The sequence below is a fragment of the Chanos chanos genome, chromosome 8, assembly GCF_902362185.1.
Source record: "Chanos chanos chromosome 8, fChaCha1.1, whole genome shotgun sequence".
Classification (NCBI taxonomy): domain Eukaryota; kingdom Metazoa; phylum Chordata; class Actinopteri; order Gonorynchiformes; family Chanidae; genus Chanos; species Chanos chanos.
In genome coordinates, this window is record NC_044502.1 from 1,750,001 (window position 1) to 1,772,500 (window position 22,500).

General features: G+C 45.1%; 1 protein-coding gene across 1 annotated transcript in view; it reads left to right on the forward strand.

The window, feature by feature from the left end:
- The window catches only part of tns1a (tensin 1a), a 154,645-nt gene that overhangs the window by 65,526 nt on the left and 66,619 nt on the right, over positions 1-22,500 (forward strand). The window contains exons 2-3 of the mRNA XM_030781725.1: positions 1,246-1,360; positions 11,184-11,221. Of these exons, the coding sequence (XP_030637585.1) occupies positions 1,246-1,360; positions 11,184-11,221 (153 nt within the window). The remainder of the gene's footprint in view (positions 1-1,245; positions 1,361-11,183; positions 11,222-22,500) is intronic.

Here is a 22,500-nt window from a genome sequence, read left to right on the forward strand (position 1 = left end):
GCAGCACACATGTAAGATGGCTCAGACTGCAAAGTTTAAAAGTGTTTTAAAGGACAATGTTAATAAATAAAACAAATAATAGAATCCAATCCCTCATTTTTGACAGTGCTAATGGGAAGCATATCTTTTGCAATGCAATATGTAATTGCATTTGTGATGTGTCTGTGTCTTTTCGTTACTGGCCTGGTGCTTGTCGAGGGTCCACTAACAACACTGGTTTGGGACTGTAATTTTTTACTTACTTACTTACTTTGTTCTAATGGGCGATATTGTTTCAAATGACGAAACAGGTTTATGGTGTTGCCTGTCTTTGATGGCACGTGTTTTCAGCACAGTTTGCGGTGCACGCTGCTCTGTTTTTAGTGGGATTACAAAATATCTCCAAATGACTGAAGTTGAGTGACCTTTCATGTCGATGATGTCCTCACCCTTTGAGCTGGTCATGGGCACTGCTTTTTCCTCAGTGTCGCTCATTTCGCTTATTTTGCTTATTCTGCTCCAACTACAAGCCTGTCAGCCACTGCGTCTGTAAACAACACCACGTGCCGGCCTGAATCTATACCTCTCACCGTAATATGCATACCCCTATTCCAGCGTAATATGCATACCCTTATTCCAGCGTAATATGCATACCCCTATTCCAGCGTAATATGCATACCCCTATTCCAGCGTAATATGCATACCCTTATTCCAGCCTAATATGCATACCCTTATTCCAGCCTAATATGCATACCCTATTCCAGCCTAATATGCATACCCCTATTCCAGCCTAATATGCATACCCTTATTCCAGCCTAATATGCATACCCCTATTCCAGCGTAATATGCATACCCCTATTCCAGCGTAATATGCATACCCCTATTCCAGCCTAATATGCATACCCCTATTCCAGCGTAAAATGCATACCCCTATTCCTGCAACATGACTGGCAGTTCTTGATTCATTTCTGTGCATGCTATCGCGGCATGGACATTATACCGAACATTTATCGAACATTTGTTATATTTCTATTGAGGAAAATTATGTTGTGATCATTATTGTTATCGTTTTATTGCCCAGCCCTAGTTCTAACCCCAAGTATAATCCACTGACGCCAGTGTGACCCCGAGCAAGACATTTGACATCAGGGTCACTCCAAAGCCACGTGACCTCTGATGCAGACATTACGTTAAATAAATAAGATGAATGAATAACTTTAAATGTGCCGTAGTGTGATGAATCTGTCCTTTGTGTTGTCTTTGCAGCCAGAGGAGTTTGAGGGTGTTCACTCCCACACCTTTAAAGTGAAGAACTTTAAGAAAGCCAAGAGCTGTGGAGTCTGTAGGCAGGCCGTGACCAAGGAAGGGCTGGTCTGCAGAGGTTAGTATAAACACACACACACACACACACACACACACACACACATTCACTTACAACACACACACACACACATTCACTTAAAACACACACACACACACACACACATTCACTCAAAAACACACACACACATTCACCTAAAACACACACACACACACACACACACACACACACACACACACACACACACACACACACACACACATTCACTTAAAACACACACATGCTCACCCAAAACACACACATACACATGCACTGAAAATACAAACATATTCATTCACTCATATTCACATATTCAACACACATAAACATGCACACACAAATGCACACATTCACTCAAAACACATACATTCCCTCAAACACACACATACATGCACTTAAAGCACATGCACAAACACACATATTCACTCAAACATGCACACATATTCACTCAAAACATACATTCCCTCGAACACATTCATATTCACTCAAAACACATACATTCCCTCGAACTTTCCTTTGTCTCCTCGTTTATTGACATACTTCTCTGGAGTAAATTTAGCTGTAGAGTTATTTTTAGGTATGTTTTTACTGTTTGCAGTGAGGACAACCTTTGATTGCCTTTCTAAAGTGCGTTTGTCTCTTCTGTCATTATCAGTGCCATTTCCGTTCCTTTATTTTTAGCTGTGAGGTTGTGTGGGTTTGTATAGAGACTAAACGGAAAGACTTTGAGTCTGTAACAGTGACATATATGTCTTCGTGGAGATGAAGGATGACTCTCCCACTGGCTTAAACAACAGCTAACACACTCTTATTGATAAACCCATCTCAGTTTGACACAGAATTGATTATTCACACACTGCACTGTGTCCCAAGCCATTTCCACATATGAACTATGGGCTATGTCCGCAGAATCAGGCCCTTTCACACACGAGGCACACAACAGGAGGCTGTCCGTGTCAGACGCATTCTCACCTACTGGAAATACTTCGTTTGGTTTAGGTGAGGGATGGCACCTGGGGTAGAGTGTGTGGGAGGCAGGATGCGACACGAAAAAGATGTTTACGGCACGTCGGTGGACGAGGCTAACCGACTTTTGGTTGACAAATTTTGGCGCCGGACCTCGCCGACAGAACTTCCTGAATTTCGTCGTCTCTCCATTTAGACATTTTTGGTGTCGTCTTTGTGTCAACGACCCTTTTCCTTCACCCCCCCGGATGTTTGTGTCGTTCCGGTTTCACGCCAGTAGCATGATAGAAACGTCATCAACACGCCCACACGCTGGCTGTGAATTCTCTGGATCATGATCTGCTCTAATCGCACATGCATTCAGTCGGATATTACACGAACCTCGTACTAGGGAGCGGGTAAAGTCCATTTAATGTCCGATCCGACTGACACTGTGTCTTGTAGTCTTACCACACAGCACTGTGTCCTGTAGCCTTAAAACACAGCACTGTGTCCTGTAGCCTTACCACACAGCACTGTGTCCTGTAGTCTTACCACACAGCACTGTGTCCTGTAGTCTTACCACACAGCACTGTGTCCTGTAGTCTCACCACACAGCACTGTGTCCTGTAGTCTTAAAACACAGCACTGTGTCCTGTAGCCTTACCACACAGCACTGTGTCCTGTAGTCTTACCACACAGCACTGTGTCCTGTAGCCTTACCACACAGCACTGTGTCCTGTAGCCTTAAAACACAGCACTGTGTCCTGTAGTCTTAAAACACAGCACTGTGTCCTGTAGTCTTACCACACAGCACTGTGTCCTGTAGTCTCACCACACAGCACTGTGTCCTGTAGTCTCACCACACAGCACTGTGTCCTGTAGTCTTACCACACAGCGCTGTGTCCTGTAGCCTTACCACACAGCACTGTGTCCTGTAGTCTCACCACACAGCACTGTGTCCTGTAGTCTTAAAACACAGCACTGTGTCCTGTAGTCTTACCACACAGCACTGTGTCCTGTAGCCTTACCACACAGCACTGTGTCCTGTAGCCTTAAAACACAGCACTGTGTCCTGTAGTCTTAAAACACAGCACTGTGTCCTGTAGTCTTACCACACAGCACTGTGTCCTGTAGTCTCATCACACAGCACTGTGTCCTGTAGTCTCACCACACAGCACTGTGTCCTGTAGTCTTACCACACAGCGCTGTGTCCTGTAGCCTTACCACACAGCACTGTGTCCTGTAGTCTCACCACACAGCACTGTGTCCTGTAGTCTTAAAACAGCACTGTGTCCTGTAGTCTTACCACACAGCACTGTGTCCTGTAGTCTCACCACACAGCACTGTGTCCTGTAGTCTCACCACACAGCACTGTGTCCTGTAGCCTTAAAACACAGCGCTGTGTCCTGTAGTCTTACCACACAGCACTGTGTCCTGTAGTCTTAAAACACAGCACTGTGTCCTGTAGTCTTACCACACAGCACTGTGTCCTGTAGCCTTAAAACACAGCGCTGTGTCCTGTAGTCTCACCACACAGCACTGTGTCCTGTAGTCTTACCACACAGCGCTGTGTCCTGTAGTCTTACCACACAGCACTGTGTCCTGTAGTCTCACCACACAGCACTGTGTCCTGTAGTCTTAAAACACAGCGCTGTGTCCTGTAGCCTTACCACACAGCACTGTGTCCTGTAGTCTCACCACACAGCACTGTGTCCTGTAGTCTTACCACACAGCACTGTGTCCCGTAGTCTTACCACACAGCACTGTGTCCTGTAGCCTTAAAACACAGCACTGTGTCCTGTAGTCTTAAAACACAGCACTGTGTCCTGTAGCCTTACCACACAGCACTGTGTCCTGTAGTCTTACCACACAGCACTGTGTCCTGTAGTCTCACCACACAGCGCTGTGTCCTGTAGCCTTAAAACACAGCACTGTGTCCTGTAGTCTTAAAACACAGCACTGTGTCCTGTAGTCTCACCACACAGCGCTGTGTCCTGTAGTCTCACCACACAGCGCTGTGTCCTGTAGTCTCACCACACAGCGCTGTGTCCTGTAGTCTTAAAACACAGCACTGTGTCCTGTAGTCTTAAAACACAGCACTGTGTCCTGTAGCCTTAAAACACAGCACTGTGTCCTGTAGTCTTACCACACAGCACTGTGTCCTGTAGCCTTACCACACAGCACTGTGTCCTGTAGTCTTACCACACAGCACTGTGTCCTGTAGCCTTAAAACACAGCACTGTGTCCTGTAGTCTTACCACACAGCACTGTGTCCTGTAGTCTCACCACACAGCACTGTGTCCTGTAGTCTCACCACACAGCGCGGTGTCCTGTAGTCTTACCACACAGCGCGGTGTCCTGTAGTCTCACCACACAGCACTGTGTCCTGTAGTCTCACCACACAGCACTGTGTCCTGTAGTCTTAAAACACAGCACTGTGTCCTGTAGTCTTACCACACAGCACTGTGTCCTGTAGTCTCACCACACAGCACTGTGTCCTGTAGTCTCACCACACAGCACTGTGTCCTGTAGCCTTAAAACACAGCGCTGTGTCCTGTAGTCTTACCACACAGCGCTGTGTCCTGTAGTCTTACCACACAGCACTGTGTCCTGTAGTCTTACCACACAGCACTGTGTCCTGTAGCCTTAAAACACAGCGCTGTGTCCTGTAGTCTTAAAACACAGCACTGTGTCCTGTAGTCTCACCACACAGCACTGTGTCCTGTAGTCTCACCACACAGCACTGTGTCCTGTAGTCTTACCACACAGCACTGTGTCCTGTAGCCTTAAAACACAGCACTGTGTCCTGTAGTCTCACCACACAGCACTGTGTCCTGTAGCCTTAAAACACAGCACTGTGTCCTGTAGCCTTAAAACACAGCGCTGTGTCCTGTAGTCTTACCACACAGCACTGTGTCCTGTAGTCTTACCACACAGCGCGGTGTCCTGTAGTCTCACCACACAGCGCGGTGTCCTGTAGTCTCACCACACAGCACTGTGTCCTGTAGTCTCACCACACAGCACTGTGTCCTGTAGTCTTAAAACACAGCACTGTGTCCTGTAGTCTTACCACACAGCACTGTGTCCTGTAGTCTCACCACACAGCACTGTGTCCTGTAGTCTCACCACACAGCGCGGTGTCCTGTAGTCTTACCACAAGGCGCGGTGTCCTGTAGTCTCACCACACAGCGCTGTGTCCTGTAGTCTCACCACACAGCACTGTGTCCTGTAGTCTTAAAACACAGCACTGTGTCCTGTAGTCTTACCACACAGCACTGTGTCCTGTAGTCTCACCACACAGCACTGTGTCCTGTAGTCTTACCACACAGCACTGTGTCCTGTAGTCTCACCACACAGCGCTGTGTCCTGTAGCCTTAAAACACAGCGCTGTGTCCTGTAGTCTTACCACACAGCACTGTGTCCTGTAGTCTTACCACACAGCACTGTGTCCTGTAGTCTCACCACACAGCACTGTGTCCTGTAGCCTTAAAACACAGCGCTGTGTCCTGTAGTCTTACCACACAGCACTGTGTCCTGTAGTCTCACCACACAGCACTGTGTCCTGTAGCCTTAAAACACAGCACTGTGTCCTGTAGCCTTAAAACACAGCACTGTGTCCTGTAGCCTTAAAACACAGCACTGTGTCCTGTAGTCTTACCACACAGCACTGTGTCCTGTAGTCTTACCACACAGCACTGTGTCCTGTAGCCTTAAAACACAGCACTGTGTCCTGTAGTCTTAAAACACAGCACTGTGTCCTGTAGTCTCACCACACAGCACTGTGTCCTGTAGTCTCACCACACAGCACTGTGTCCTGTAGTCTCACCACACAGCACTGTGTCCTGTAGCCTTAAAACACAGCACTGTGTCCTGTAGCCTTAAAACACAGCACTGTGTCCTGTAGCCTTAAAACACAGCACTGTGTCCTGTAGTCTTACCACACAGCACTGTGTCCTGTAGTCTTACCACACAGCACTGTGTCCTGTAGTCTCACCACACAGCACTGTGTCCTGTAGTCTCACCACACAGCACTGTGTCCTGTAGTCTTAAAACACAGCACTGTGTCCTGTAGTCTTACCACACAGCACTGTGTCCTGTAGTCTTACCACACAGCACTGTGTCCTGTAGTCTTACCACACAGCACTGTGTCCTGTAGTCTCACCACACAGCGCGGTGTCCTGTAGTCTTACCACACAGCACTGTGTCCTGTAGTCTCACCACACAGCGCGGTGTCCTGTAGTCTTACCACACAGCGCTATGTCCTGTAGCCTTACCACACAGCACTGTGTCCTGTAGCCTTAAAACACAGCACTGTGTCCTGTAGTCAGTAGTCTTCAGGGAGACAGGATCTAATTATCCAGACGCCTCAGTAGAGTATGGGTAATGGACGTCCCCAGACGAATCAGGTCACTAAATACAGTGACCCTGCTAATGTTGAGTCTAGTATCAGACTTCAGCACTGTGGTATGGACAGCTACTATAGCTGCAAGCCTTTCGCATACTACAGGGCTACGCTTTAAAAACACGTATATGTTTAAGGGAGTCTTATGCATTTCTTTACAGTTTTGTTGAAGATGCTTTAAATGTTATGAGAACATCAGACAGTAAGGGTTCTGCCAGATATTCTTTTTATCTTTGCAGGTTTCACTGTTTGTGTCGTAGTTAAATGAGAATGACTCTGAGACGCGTCAAGAACAAAGTGCTTTGATGTTTCACACACACTCACACTCACACACACACACACACACACACACACACACACACACACACACACACACACACACACCACACACCACACACACACACACACCACATACACACAGTCACAAACTCTCTCACAGTTATCCATATAGATGAGGCTCCACTGGTAGCGTGTGTCAGGCAGACTGCTGTTAAAATTAGCCATACTGCATTACCCCAGATAAAAAGCTGGCGGCAGAAAAGAGCCATGTACTCAGTGCCAAACAAACAAAGCCAAACTGGGGCAGCCTGCTTGGACAGTCACACAGAGAACTGGATGGTGGTCACACTGTCTCTCTTTCTCTCTCTCTGTCTCTCTCTCTTTCTCTGTCTCTCTCTCCTTCACTGTCTCTCTCTCTCTCTCTGTCTGTCTCTCTGTCTCTTTGTCCCTCCCTTTGTAACTGTCCATGGGCTCCAGAGCAGGGGAGTTGCTACAATCAGACTGGTGCTAATGCAAACTGAACGCCTCTCATATGCATGATATTAATCAGGCCTTAGTGGTGGATGATGAAGATCTTCCAATAGCATAATAACCCAATTTGATCAGATTTAGAAACATCTCAGTATTTCTCATGGAAGTTATCACCTGGTTTGTTTCATAATCCTAAGAGACGTTGCTCAGGTGTATGTGTGAAAAGTTAGTATGTTACACTCCGTAACCCTAACTCTGTGGTCTGACAATCTTGTCTGTAGCATTTTACAATGAAGCAACGTCTGTGAGATGGTGACAAGATTGAAAATTAGATTAGGGAAAGGAGGAATAGCGGCACCTAATGGACAGAGTGTGGAACCGCAACCACATATACTGACGGTTTCCCACAGAAAAATATCAAATATTGACGTTCTTTCACACCTTAGCGTTTGGTTTCTGTTTCGTGAGGCCAGGTAGAAAACTAAGGCATTATTTATATGATTCTCTGTCCCTCCTATGCAAGACAGAGAACTCTTTCTCTCCCTGCTGGTGTATAACACTTTACATGTTTCACAGTATTCACTAAAATGAATGAACAGTCATGGTACTTCTGGACCCTGGGAAATGTAAATAGTGATGCACTGTTGGGTCCAGTGTTTATTATGGACAGAACCACATCCGCGCTGTTATAGACAGACATGCAGAGAGTCAGCAAAGACATTTCTCCTTATGGTTAAAGCAGAAAACACCCAGAGCCCTGTAGACGTCTCACCACGAGATTCACATCATTGCCGACAGAGTGTGTTGACTTGTTTCAGAGGGAGGAACGAATGTAATGTCACTTTTAAAGGCACCGACTGCTTCCAACCATCTGTGAACTTTCTGCATCCACGTTCAGGCGTGATGCACGGTGGCACGTTCACTATGGATCGTCAGATGCTGTTCCAAGATCATGCAAACGTCCTGCTAATGTATAAGCTACTGTAAAGAAATCAAACACATTTATAGTAAAGAAACAAACCAAAAAAAAAAAAAACCCCGTTTCACTCATTCTTTTGTTTCGCTGCGCAGACTTTTGGCGGTTAAAATTCCTCAGGCATTGAAATACTTATTCATATTAATCTGCCTATGCCTCTTTTCATCTCTGTGTCGAGAGCTTCTCTCAGCACTGCGTGTCAGGCTCGGCTTCACTGAGCTGCCAGTGGTTTAGTGTGTAGTCTCTATGAACTGCTGTCTGTGTGCCTGACTCAAGTGCTTCACAGAGGGGATGTCCTTACGCTCTACTAATGAAATATTCATGAGATCTAGTATGTTACTGGCTGGCAGTTGGGTCCCCTGGTGCCACTGATTGACAGGGAGGTGGAGAGAAATCTGTGAGACATAGAGGCCCAGATATGAGAGTTGCTGTGTCTTATTGCCTTATCGTATGGGCATGTATTAACAAAGCCATATCACACCAGAGTGATCCTCATCTGTGTGGTGAGTGATTACAGGACACTAATATCTGTCACTGTTGCAAACCTGTGTGTTCTGTTAAGTTGGATGTTGACTTATGATTAGAGTCAGTGTGAGGAATGGAGTGTTGCATATCGACCTGTGAGGAATACTGATCAAGCACAGTGCGGGTCAACCAATACTCAACTGCAACGCAATGATTTTACAGCCTGATCAACAATAATGCTCTGATCAGATGCTGTGGTTAAAAGTATGCATGCAAGCCTGTACCAGCCCCCCCAAGGCGTGCACGTGCACGTGCACACACACACACACGGACACACACACACACACACACACACACCCTGCATTTCTCTCCCCTCGGATACTGTTTTCTTAAAGGTGCCACTAGAGGGCAGTAGAGTAGAATGTATGGCAGTATATTCAATCGGCTTCTTTAATCAGAGCTGAACATCCTTTGTGTGAGAGAATTTCCTTCACTCACTGCAGTGTCTTTGAGATGGAGATGATCACTGCAGTGGCTACACCAGCTGATCCCAGATCAGCTTCCTAAAAGCAGAACTAATGCTGATTATTGTGGTGGGACTGAGTAGAACAGGAAACCTGTTAGACTATGTTATTATATTAAAAATATAGACATATTAGCCAAGCATTTAAAACTGCCTTTAAATATTATTTTGCCTTCAGGTGACATCAGGTGTCTGTTGTTTGTGCGATGTTGCCCTCTCTAACAGAAGATCGGTTACGGAACTGTGACATATGATTGGACGTGTTCTGGGCGGAAGCGTTTTCCTGTGGCCTGTGTTTGCAGCCTGTTCTGTTTGACTGCCCGTAACTGGGACAGTGAAAAGGCTCTGAGGTGATTTTTAAGGCCGCGGCCCGAGTTGTCCCTCACGCCTCCTGAGTGAATGCCCTTCTGTCAGGCCCCCATGACCTCCGTCTCACCACACAGCAAACACTGTACACCCCCCCCCCCCCCCCCCCCCCCATGACCTCCGTCTCACCACACAGCAAACACTGTGTCCCTTATGAGTATCCTTAGAGTGTGCCAGACCTATGACAGGGTACTGACACACAGTGAGGAGCTTTAGGAGGTTTGGACCCCCCCAGCCCCCCGCCCACACACACACACACACACACACACACAGACACACACACACACACACACACGCCTGCAAATTTGAGGGTTTTTTTTGTGCAGACATTGTGCTTTTAATCATGTGGTTGATTAAATGACTATTTTAGGGATTAAAATAGGAGACCAAACTGGAGAAAGCTGGTCGTGAACCTGCTGGAAAGTGACAGTGAGTCTGAGAACATGAAATGCTAAGCACAGATTGTATAAAAGGCCAAGAATTTTTGTCTTTCTTGCTCTTTTCAAAGCTTGGCCACATCACCAGGGTCTATCATAGTGCTTGAGATTTAAACTAGGTTAAACTCACCAGTTCAGATTTAAACTGGGTTAAGTTCACCAGTTTAGATTCTAACCAAAGCCCTCAAATTCTTAGCCTGCTGGGATTATCATTCAGAACAAAGACCATGGCACCATCAACCTTTGTGCTGAATTTTTCAGGCCTGTGTTGTGTTATGAAGTAATGTGATAAACTGATTTTAGAGTGTCCTTCCAAGGTCAAAAGGACAATTCGTGCTGCATTATCGCATCGCTATTGCATTTCACTACTTTTCGATGACGTTGTTTTTAAGATTACCAAATGACCCGTCATATTTTAACCAGTCGGTAGCAGAGTTAGTGAGCACTTCATGGAAGAAGTTTGAAAAGTTTTAGTGACTGACATCTTGAAGAAGATGAAGATGAAGAAGAGGAAGAAGAAGAAGAAGTGTGTGGCTTCCAGACACAGCGTTGACTGTAATGAGAGAGGGAATCATTTTGTCAGGGGCTTTGTGGCCAAACTGGAGGTGTGTAGATTCACAGGGCTGTAAGTGGTGCTGGGAAACAGTCACCCTGATGTCATGCGATTCTCGTTCCAAACTTAGAAACTTACGTTACAACATGTAGATCAGTGTCACTGGTGACACCTTTACAGCTGAGATAATATTGTGGAATAAGACTGTTAATATGCTATTGCATTTGATTGTGTGTTATTCTCTCTTTAGAGTAAGACTACATTATTTCACCAGTCTGCCTCTATAAATATACAGTGATTCAGATGTAAAGACAGGGTGGTTTTGACTGTATACTCTATCTCTTGTTTTTGTATGTCAGTGTTGTCTGTGGATGAATGAATGAATGTGCTGTTTTTTTTTTCTCTTCTCTCTGTTTGTCTTTAGTGTGCCGCTTCTCATGCCACAAGAAATGCGAGGTGAAGGTAAGTCATTTGGATTTTTGCTGAAGCAGATTGAAACCCTGAGTTATTGGAGTTGTCCTGACTGACCGTGACTCCCGTCTGAGTCATACAGGTCAACAAACATAGCTCTGCTTGTTCACTGTGCAAGCGTTAGATCAGAAAAGAAATCATTATACTGACTTTTTTTTCAGACTAATTTCAGAGTTGGAAACGTACTGACGTAACATACACTGTGCTATGTATACCTTAAACGTTCCCGTGTCGTGTTATCTGTGTGCGCTGAGCGACGGGCCAGGGCCGCGCTTCAGACACGGTTCACTCCGTCAGAGCGGAGTCTGCGGCTGGATCCAGTACTTTGTCCCTGACGGCTCCTCAGACGGACGACTCTCCGTCCCACTGTGTATTTGTTTTGGCTCCGAGCTCTTTGCTCGTTTATTGACCAGACCTAATAATAAACTCTCCCCAAACCACACAGCCACAGGGGGTCCTGATGGGACTCAGTCTCCTCTCCTGTTTTTCTTTCTTTCTTTCTTTCTTTCTTTTTTCCCCAGAGGTAGACAAAGGAGGGATAGAAAAAAACAGGGACAGAGTGTTTTGTTCTCAGGACAGACATCAGTGTGGAGACAGCGTCTAGTCTTCACTCACTGTTTGGCTAACGAGAGTCTCATTCGTTTACTGTGCTTAGCCTCACTGGGGGTTTAGGAGACAGCGTTTATGATAAATATAAACGCCGTCTGCGTTATGTACCGCTGTTATGCTTTTTTTTTTTCTCTCTCTGTCTGTCTAATGGGGCATTGAACTTAAATCATGTATCACATGTCATATCCTAAATAAGTACCATAAGTGTCAGGAGACCAGTGTACAGGTGAGGCTCCACACAGACACATCAGGGCCGTCTGGGTTTACAGTGGACTGGGTGTGTATGGGGTTGAATTTTTGAGACTGGAACTTGAGAGTGAGGTGTAATACAAGCCAGTGGTGATTTGAGGTGCAGACACTGTCTTTTCCGGTGGGTTCTTTGATCCACAGGTGGTGTGCTTGTCTGCTTCCATCACTTTGCCATTGGCTAACTGTTGTAGTGAGGGCTGGTCAGCGGGAAGCGTTGGATGGGTTTGTCATGACTCTCTGAGAGGAACTTCCTGCAGTGTGAAGGGTTTGAGTGCGGAGACAAAGTGGTCTCAACCTCACCGGTGTTTCCAGTAAAGAGTGGGGTCACCCTTCCAGCCCAGGAATCTGTGCCCCCCCCCCCCCAAAGCTCCCGTTTGTTTATTTGTCTGGAGGTTTCCTGAGAAATGAGAGACCTGCTTTCGGAAAAACATCCAGGAAAGACGGAGGGAGAGAAACCAAACCAGTGCGGAATGTCGAGCGGTGAAAGTGAGCGATAGACTCTGCTCGTGTCAGGAATGCTAACAGGAAATGTCACAGAGCTCAACTCCAGGTGTCAAGTGCAAACACACCTTAAAAAAAATATTTATCTTAGATTTCCATCCTTATGTCACAACTCATAATATAACAATAATCTAGAAATTGTGGATTGTTTATATTCTGTTGGAGGAATATTATGCACCTGAAAGGCAGCGTCTGATCACCATCTCACTGGTGGATTAATGCAACATGAGTTTGTTTAGATGGGAAACATGGATAATTAACACCGCTAGAACTTCACAAAGGGTTCACAAACAAACAAAAAAAAAAAGATTTAAAAAAAAAAAAATCTAAATTACCACAAATGGAAAATAACCAAATAATCCAAATAACTAGCCATCGATCAGTCAAAGTGAAGTCATGCTACCCAATGTGTTTGTTTTGTCTTTGACATAGAGATTATGTTCCCCAGAGGCTCTGTAAAGAAGACAGTCTGTTCAGTACTGTGTGGGCCAGAGCTGGAACTGAGTCTCACCCTCAGCTGAGTGAAAGGCTTCCTTATGATAAACGGTGCCACAGTCCAAAGGCACCTCCGCTCCGAGAATTTACCGAGTCACACTGCCAAAGGACATGAAGAAACCACCCTTTGAGTCGTCAAAAAAATTGCAAAAAAAACCCCAAAAACAACATTTTCGGTGGAAATGGAAGTCTAGTTTGTGAAATAAATGCGAAATTGTACCTGTGGAGCTACATTCAGTTCGTCATTAAATGCTTTTGGTTGTTTGGTTCCGCCCACCGATTTGTGAGGTCATTTTCTGACAGACACGGCAAAGTAAACTAAACTTAGAGTCGCAGAGCTCTAAACATGCATCTCACAGCGTACAGTACCAGCCTCCGTGTAACTCAGCAGGCAAAGGTCAAAGGCCAGGGCTACTACTTTACATGTGTGCATCAAATCGAGTGCTGATGAATGAATGTCTGATGACTGAGTGACTGATGCATGCGAACAGGCAGGAGTGTTTATAATGACAGAGCGCTGGACAGTGCCTCCACTCTGACTGCAGCCTAATTCAGCTCTCACTGCTTTCCCAATGAGAAGCAGGTTTCTGCTGAAGTGAAGAAAAAGTTAATGTTTACGTTAAAAAAAAAACCCTGAAATTAAACCTTGTTAACTAACGTGAGAGAAGTAGCCGGACCTTTGCTTAGTGCCATTGCTTAACAGTGGAATTTAAAAGAGCATAAGTTACAGATTCTGACGGTCTTGGTGTTTTTGTTTTTATTTGTGAGGACGGTCTGGTTTCTGAGCGAACCACTCAACTCTTCACGCAGGAAGAAGAAGGTCACGACTGTCATGTAGACTAGACACCTTTCTGGAAGATTCTCACATTTTCACGTTAAATCTTTTAGCAGTTTAACTAACTGTGGATCATCTCCAGTCCTGATATTACTCTTTGTTTTGACTTTAATGATCTTCACTGTAATGCTCATCAGCTTTCACATGCCCGTGTCAAACCCGACCATCTCCTCCCTAAAGCCCCGCTGTAAACCATGTTAAAACTCGACCCTCTCCTCCCTAAAGCCCCGCTGTAAACCATGTTAAAACAAGCAATCTTGAGAGCCAGACAAGCTCATTCTGACTGGATTGTTAGGACAGATTTTAAAATAATTATTTAGACTCCTGCAGTCCTGAAAATCAGATACATCAATTCAGATGTGAATCTCTGTAGTTTGAATGCCAACAATGTGTGTACAAGCAATTCTGAAGTGTTTAAAACCCTTGATTGTTGTCCTCTCTTTTGATTTTAGCATGCAGAACATTTTTTTTTTTAATAAACGCCAGAGGTTTTCACTGTGAGCTGAGGGCCGGGTTGTTTTATGGAGAAAACCACAGTGTCCCACGGTTAATGAGCAGACTGGCTTAAGAAAACAGCCTGTCTGGACAGGGAAGGACAGACAATTAATAACCACCCAGACGAACGGCAATCGCCCCCGCCTATTCCCACGTCCTTAATGATGAGTAATATATTTTCATTTCTATGGTCACAGCTATTTCCTCCATTGATCCGTGTTGTTGGAGCCGTACGCGACCGCGCCATGACTGGCAGACTGCGTCTTCGTGCTCATCCTCCAAAACGGCTCAGCTTATGTCCGCACGCATGTCGGCATCTGCCGATTGATGTGTTTGTACGTCCAGTTGTGGTTTCTGATCGCTCGGGGGGGCGGGGGGGGGGCTTGTGTGTGTGTGTGTGTGTGTGTGTGTCTGTGTGTGAGTGTGTGTTTGTGTGTGTGTGTGTGTGTGTGTGTGAGTGTGTGTGTGTGTGTGTCTTTGTGTGTGTGTGTGTGAGTGTGTGTTTGAGTGTGTGTGTGTGTGTGTGTGTGCGTGTGTGTGTGGAGTGTTGTTTTTATTAACAGTGAAGTGGTGGCTGTTTCGCTTGGGTTGGGTTTTAATATGGGTTTAACTTTTATCATAGCTCAGCCCAAACATTCAGACACAGAGGATAATCAACCAAAGACTGCACATAGGTGGTAACCTTTGGTTCCCCTTTTGATAGACTAAGCAGAAATTTGCATTTATACTGGAACAAGAGCTGGGCTGTTTGGTTCAGGTTCTCTTAAATCAAAGGCCTTGGTTGTTTTGGTTTCCCCTGATCTGTTTGCTGTGTGGCAACTACAATGTGGAAATCGAGCTTTTTTGAACAGACCTGGAATAAACAGGCACTAGATTATAAACATTTTACAATAAATGGCAGCAGAGTCGTTCATCATGAAACTGGTCAAAGAGTAGAACTGATGGCTGCTCATGTTTCAGTTGTTTGACTGTTGTCAGGGCTTTTGCTACGAAGCTACTCACAGAGCACAAACACAGGGCTACACTCCACTGGGCTTAGGTTTGGCTGCACTGTGTGTGTGTGTGTGTGCGCGCGCGTGTATGTGTGTGTGTGTGTGTGCGCGCGTGGGTGGGGGGGATCTTACTGCAGTGGTCTCTAAGTTTGTGCAAAATGGCAGTGGAGGGGGGGGGGCTATTTAAGGCTTATGTCAAAATTATGTTTCTTTGAAGTTTGAAGTTTTGAGTTTTCATGTGTGTGTGTGTGTGTGTGTGTGTGTGTGTGTGTGTGTGTGCCGAAACCTGAGTGTACCCCCTACACACATTCCTGACTCTCTCTCTCTTTCTCTCAAACAGACACACACACACACACACACACACACACATGCTGATCAGCACAATTCCTTAACAACAGACCTGGACAGCTTTACAACCATTAAACATTGTTTTCTACTGCGTGGACAGAGCCAAGAAGCCTGGAGAACAGGATGTCCCAGGAGGAGCAGTGACTTGACTTCCTGTTAGTACTATTAGAAAGAAACAATAACAACATCATCAGGTAACGACAACAACAGGCCTTTGTGGGGTCTCTGAATATTCATGCTGGAGGATGATGAAGGTGATGATGGTGTGCGTCGTAAACAGGCCCAAAGGTATTGAACGCAGGAACTGAATTAGAAATCAAATCAGCCACACAGATGCAAACAGTAACATGTTCTTTAAAAGTTTAAAGAACAGTAAACAGAGCGCAGATGTAGGCAGAGTACACTTCACAGGGAAACCAATGAGTGTGTATGTGTGTGTGTGTGTGTGTGTGTGTGTATGTGGTTTTCGTTCCTCTAGAAACCCAGTGTCGCAATGAGGATATAAATATCTCCCAAACGGGGGACCTGGTGGGGTCATCTGTTGTTTTTTTTTTTTTTTAAGTCATTGTTAAAATGTATCAAAATATTTCCTTGGTTATGATAATGTTAGGGGTATGTTTGGATTATTAATGTTATTAATGTTTAGTTACATTGAAACGTAAGACAATGGGAAGTCTCCACTCTGATACACAGAAAAAATGTGTGTTTACGAGCGTGTGTGTTTTGGCGTTTTGGTGTTTTGACTTCGGGTCATGATAGCTCATTAAATGTCCGGGGATATGAATGTTGGGAAGGAAGTTTGGAGCGTATGCAGTAGCCTGCCTGGGCAGGGTCTTCCTCCAGTGAGAGACCTTTCCAAGAACTGAACTCACGGCCACTTTCTACCAGGACCTGGCTGCTTTTTTTACCATCACTCTGTTAATTCAGTCTCCTGTAGGCTGTCCTGGGTTTGTGGCTTTATTGTGGTAGTCTGTGGTACCTTGTATGTTGGACTGTTATTTTTACTGGTATTTTACAGTGTGGATTTAATCGTCTTCACTGATGTTGACTTCACATAGTTTGATTCAGTACCTTGTCATTACTGAAAAAATAAAACAAAACACTTGATTCAAAGAGTGAGCAAAGGTAAACCATGAATCAAACTAACTGCTAAAACACGACCATGGATGATAGCAGAAAGTGAATTTGCTTTCAAAGAAAAGACACAAAAAAGAGCTTGTCACGCTACGAGGCGATACTTGGGGAAAGAAAAAAAAAAAGGAAAGGGAGTGCGCCTCGTGGAAGCGTGCAGCATATTTAGGGTTTGCGCTGCCAGATTCTAATGATCGTATTCCTGCTTAGAAAGACCGTGTTCATGTACCACCAGCCAGTGTTTCAGACAGAAACGCGCTCGCAGTCGGTCTCAGAGCAGTTTGGGTAACGTCGAAACTTGACCTCACATACTACCCTTACACACATTTCCATGGTAACAACTGTCACATCGCTCTCTCTCTCTCTCTCTCTCTCTCTCTCTCTCCCTCTCTCTCTCTCTCTCTCTCTCTCTCTCTCTCTCTCTCTCCCCCTCTCTCTCTCCCTCTCTCTCTCTCTCTCTCTCTCTCGATTTGCTCTCCCACACAGCAGGGAGGGGGGGTAAGTTCCCCTCTACCTCACCGCTCCATCATTGCGGCTTGCTGCCTGCTGTGTAATCAGAAAAAGCCGTGTTTCTGGACGACACAGAGAGGGGAGTTTAGGTTTTGGAAGCGTGGATGCAGAGGTCTGGGTTTGCCGAGAGCCAAAAGACAGAGAGAGAGAGAGAGAGAACGAGAGAGGGGGCCGGTGCCTGGGCTCTGGCAAAACTTTCCCATTTAGACGCGGTCTCCCCACAAGCATTCTCGACTTTCATTTCAAAAACGTTTTTTGTTCCCTTACTTTAACTGAACATTTCAGGACACTCATAAAGCATTCTTACAGGGTTATGTGAGCGTTTTGCATTAATGCTATTAGACGTGCCCCTAAAATAAGAAATATTTAACCACAAATGGGGCTGTACATCCTGTGTTGGTGACACCATAGTGGTCAGCAGGATTCCAAAATGTCCTTTTTAGTTTGCGGTACATCACAGTGAGACGTTTTGCGTTTTATAAAAACAGACTTGATCTCTGTGATAGTCCAAGGTAAACACTGAGCTAATCCACGAACCATCGATCAGACTCCCACTCTCATCTCCACTCCTTCACTTAACAGGGTTTAAACAACAACAACCAAAAAAAAAACGTTTTAAATTTGGTTTGCAGCAGCTGTGCTCACATATCACAAATCACGTCCGTTCAAAAAGATGCGTGTTAAAAAAAAAGCCCGGGCCAAACGGGTTATTAGACGGCGGGTTAATGTGGATCGTGGTGACGGGTACTGGTATGTGGGTCTTGGCTTGGGAAACGAGGCCTTGTGTCATGAGACGTCTCTAATGAAAGTATGACAGAAAGTTCCGGAATGTCTAGGAGGACCACAGCAACTGCCGGAGGATGGCTGTGTGTCTCGGGGTTTTAAATGTAACGTTTCAATAGAACTGTCACGGCAGAAGACTGAAGACACTCAAGAGAAGAACATTCTCAGTGGAGTCTGTTCCTTTACAGTCTCTGTTAAGCCCTTGGCAGCAAAGAAAAAAAAAAGTTTAAACGTACATCCAGAAATGTGTTCTGTGATTCATGATTTAGATATTTGGTCTCAAAAGACTAATTATCATTCATAACCATGAGACTATTAACATCCCAGCTGTTGTTACTTTTTGCATGTTGTCATATTTTTCTGGCTTGTGAGTTAGCGAGTTTCTCTGATAGAGTTTCTGCAATATCCAGAAGGATCGTTCAGGAGCTTAGAATACCTTTTGACTCCAGGTCACGTCTCCCAGTTCAGAAAAGACAAATGGGCACTGGAAAAACGGAAAGTTTGAGGCAGTCCTCGAAGAGTGTAAACACAATCCACATTGAGCAAAAGAGGAGTAATTACTCACGAGAGAGAGAGAGAGAGAGAGAGAGAGAGAGAGAGATGGTGTGTTTGTACATGTGTGTGCATGTTTGAGTTTCACCTGCTTGACTGGCTTACCTCGGTTTTCTTCCATGTGGATATTCTTTAGTTTTGAGATAAAAGAATTTCACTTTTCCTCCAGCCCCTGAAAACATTTTGCTTTATACACATCAATTAAAAATACCATGATTCACAAAGTTTATTTTAATATGAGTGAGTCCAAATATATAGCACACACACACACACAAACACACACACACACAGACACACGCTCGCGCGCGCACACACACACACACCCACACACACACACACACATACACACGTATGCCAAACACACACACACACACGTATGCCAAACACACACACGCACACACACACACAGAGGCCGTTGTTTCCCCACTACATTTCCCCACTGCAAACACGACCTGCACTCCACAGAGTCATAACAGCAGGTTGCCGTGGTAACCCCTCTCTCAGGCTGCTCTGTGGAGATACCTCCAGACGTCTGGTGATCTGAGGGTCAGTGCAAACTGGACGGGTTTCGGTGAGGACGGTAGGGTGGGTCTGCCACACTCACTCAGACTGGAACTGGAGCTATGACATGGGCAACACTTCTTATGAATTATACATGTGAAATGTAATGGATATTAAAGGGAAAGCTTTTGTAAGGCTGTAACTGTATACTGCATGATGACATTTGACGGTAGAGTTCATAAGTGATCATAACTGCAGTGATAAAACATAAGGCAGATCCCGCTGTTTTCTCTATGCACGCTGTGTGGTCAAAAAACATGTTTCCAGGCAACATTTTGCAGCTTCAATGATCTGTGAATTTTTGCAGTGTAGCACTTCAGTCAGTCTGTTTCAAACTGTTTTGAAATATGTGACCCTGGCGGTGTGAATATTGCTTGTACAACATCTGTTCATTCACTCACATAGAGCAGAGCTCCACTGGTTCTGTACAATATGCCCAATCAGGACGCCCGCCTGACAGGGTCCTGCATCTCTGGTCCACACCCAGGTCTCTGTGGCTGAGTCAGTGATGTGTTTTACTGATCACAGACACCTCTGCAGGTCAGTTACAGCCACCTGCACACACCAGCTCTCTGAGCGTGTCAACTCATGTCTAACTGTGTCAACAGACAGCCCGAGAGGAGAGGAGATAGACAGCAAAGGGGGAGAGAGATAGACAGAGAGAGAGGGAGAGAGAGAGAGAGAGAGAGAGAGAGTGGGCATGAGAGAGAGAGAGAGAGAGAGAGAGAGAGAGAGAGAGAGCGAGAGAGAGAGAGAGAAAGAGAGTGGGCATGAGAGAGAGAGAGAGAAAGAGAGGGAGAGAGAGAGAGAGAGAGAGAGAGAGAGAAAGACAGAGAGAGAGAGAGTGAGAGAGAGAGAGAGAGAGACAGAGTTAGAGAGAGAGAGAGAGATAGAGAGAGAGAGAGAGTGAGAGACAGAGAGAGAGAGTGAGAGAGAGAGAGTGAGAGAGAGAGAGAGAGAGAGAGAGAGAGAGAGAAAGACAGAGAGAGAGAGAGTGAGAGAGAGAGAGAGAGAGAGAGAGTTAGAGACAGAGAGAGAGATAGAGAGAGAGAGAGAGTGAGAGACAGAGAGAGAGAGTGAGAGAGAGAGAGTTAGAGAGAGAGAGAGAGAGAGAGAGAGTGAAAGACAGAGTGAGAGACAGAGAGAGAGAGAGTGTGAGAGAGAGTGAGCATGAGAGAGAGGAGGGGTACCTCTTGTCTGGCACTCTTCAAGCCCAGCCTGTGTGTGGTGTGTAGAGCTGTCCTGACTCACTTAACCACACCTCCAACAAGCACTGGGATGTGCTGAGAGACAGAGTGAGAGAGAGTCTGGGCAGCAGAGAGGAGAGCAGTGCTGTGCCGAGGAGATTTACACACACACACACACACACACACAGAACCTGTCAGTCTTCACTGCTTTAATGTGGGTTCTCTGGAGACTCTTTGCCTTTTGACCACATGTAGTGACTCTCTCTCTCTCTCTCTCTCTGTCTTTTTGCCGTAACTAAAAACAGTGAAAGCGAGTAGTTGAGTGAGTGTTTGTGGTCTGGAGACACTGCGCAGACAGGCAGGAGTATCTGCATACATGCGTTTCTGCACACATGCTGCTGAACAGTGGACACTGTTTTTGTTTTGTTCTGAGAGGCTGTGAGGAATAAGAGAAGGACATCACTGTGTTTGAGGAGTTTACAGATCCTACAGGATACAGACACAATGTGGCTGTGAAAGAGAGAGAGAGACAGAGAGAAGAATGACAACCTTGTTCCAGGTAAGACTCCTCCACCTTTGGGAGAGAGACAGCAAGTTTGACATGTCATGTTTTATATATAAAACATATATATATATATATAAATCCCATGTGTCAGACAGAAGACACTATCGTAACTTTTCACCTCACTCTTTAATCACACATTAGCATCTGGCATACAACTCTAGGGTCTAGGTTCAGGTAGATGTTTTCACAAATAAATTCCCGACACGTTATTAAAAACGTGGAAGGGAAGAGGAAGAGTAACAGTAAATGCCTTTGACAAATGCACTGTATTGACGAATTATGTGCATTATAATGTCAATATATAGTTATGAGACAGTGGATTATAATGTCAATATGTAGTTATGAGACAGTGGATTATAATGTCAATATGTAGTTATGAGACAGTGTCGGGTCTGAAATGGAAACATATCATTCATTATTTCATGATGCTACGCTGTTACGGCAGAAGTAATGGTGTTCTGTCAGGGCTAATGCAGTGAAACACAGAACGGTACGGATGCTGTAGTGCATGTCTAATTTTGGGAGAGCCCGTGGCTTTCGGATCCTGGGAACGTAGTTCTCCTGGGAACGCTGCGGAGTTCATTTGGGTTCCCACTTTAGACACCCTTCCCTTTCATGTGCTGTCTCACGGTAATTTGTGCCTGTAATGGTTGACCTGGAAGAGGGGTCGCCCTCAACTCTGTACGCTTCTCTCCTGTCCCTCATAACAAGCACAGCAGTGTGTCTGTGTGTCTGTGTGTGTCTCTCTCTGTGTGTGTTTGTTTGTGTCTCTCTGTGTGTGTGTGTGTTTGTGTGTATGTGTGTGTGTCTCTCTGTGTGTATGTGTGTATCTTTATGTGTGTTTGCGTGTGTGTGTGTGTGTGTGTGTGTGTGTGTGTGTGTGTGTGTGTGTGTGTATGCGCGCGCGCGTGTGCGTGTGCATGTGTGTATATGTCTGGGGGTGTGTGTGTGTGTGTGTGTCCTTTTGTGTTTAGAACTTGAATGATGTTGTGCCAGTGTTTTTTCTCTGCTGAAACTTTGACAATTTTTCTCATGAGGTCATTCTTTATTCAGCCGTAGTGAAGAGACATATTCTCTATTGCTTTAAATCCGTCACAGACATATACACTCATATATTATTACCTGTATGATCACAGACATCCAAACTCATATATTATTACCTGTCTGATCACAGACATATACACTCATATATTATTACCTGTATGATCACAGACATATACACTCATATATTATAACCTGTATGATCACAGACATACACACACATACATTGTTACCTGTATGATCACAGACATACTCACTCATACATTATTACCTGTATGATCACAGACATACTCACTCATACATTATTACCTGTATGATCACAGACATATACACTCATATATTATTACCTGTATGATCACAGACATATACACTCATACATTATTACCTGTATGATCACAGACATACACACACATACA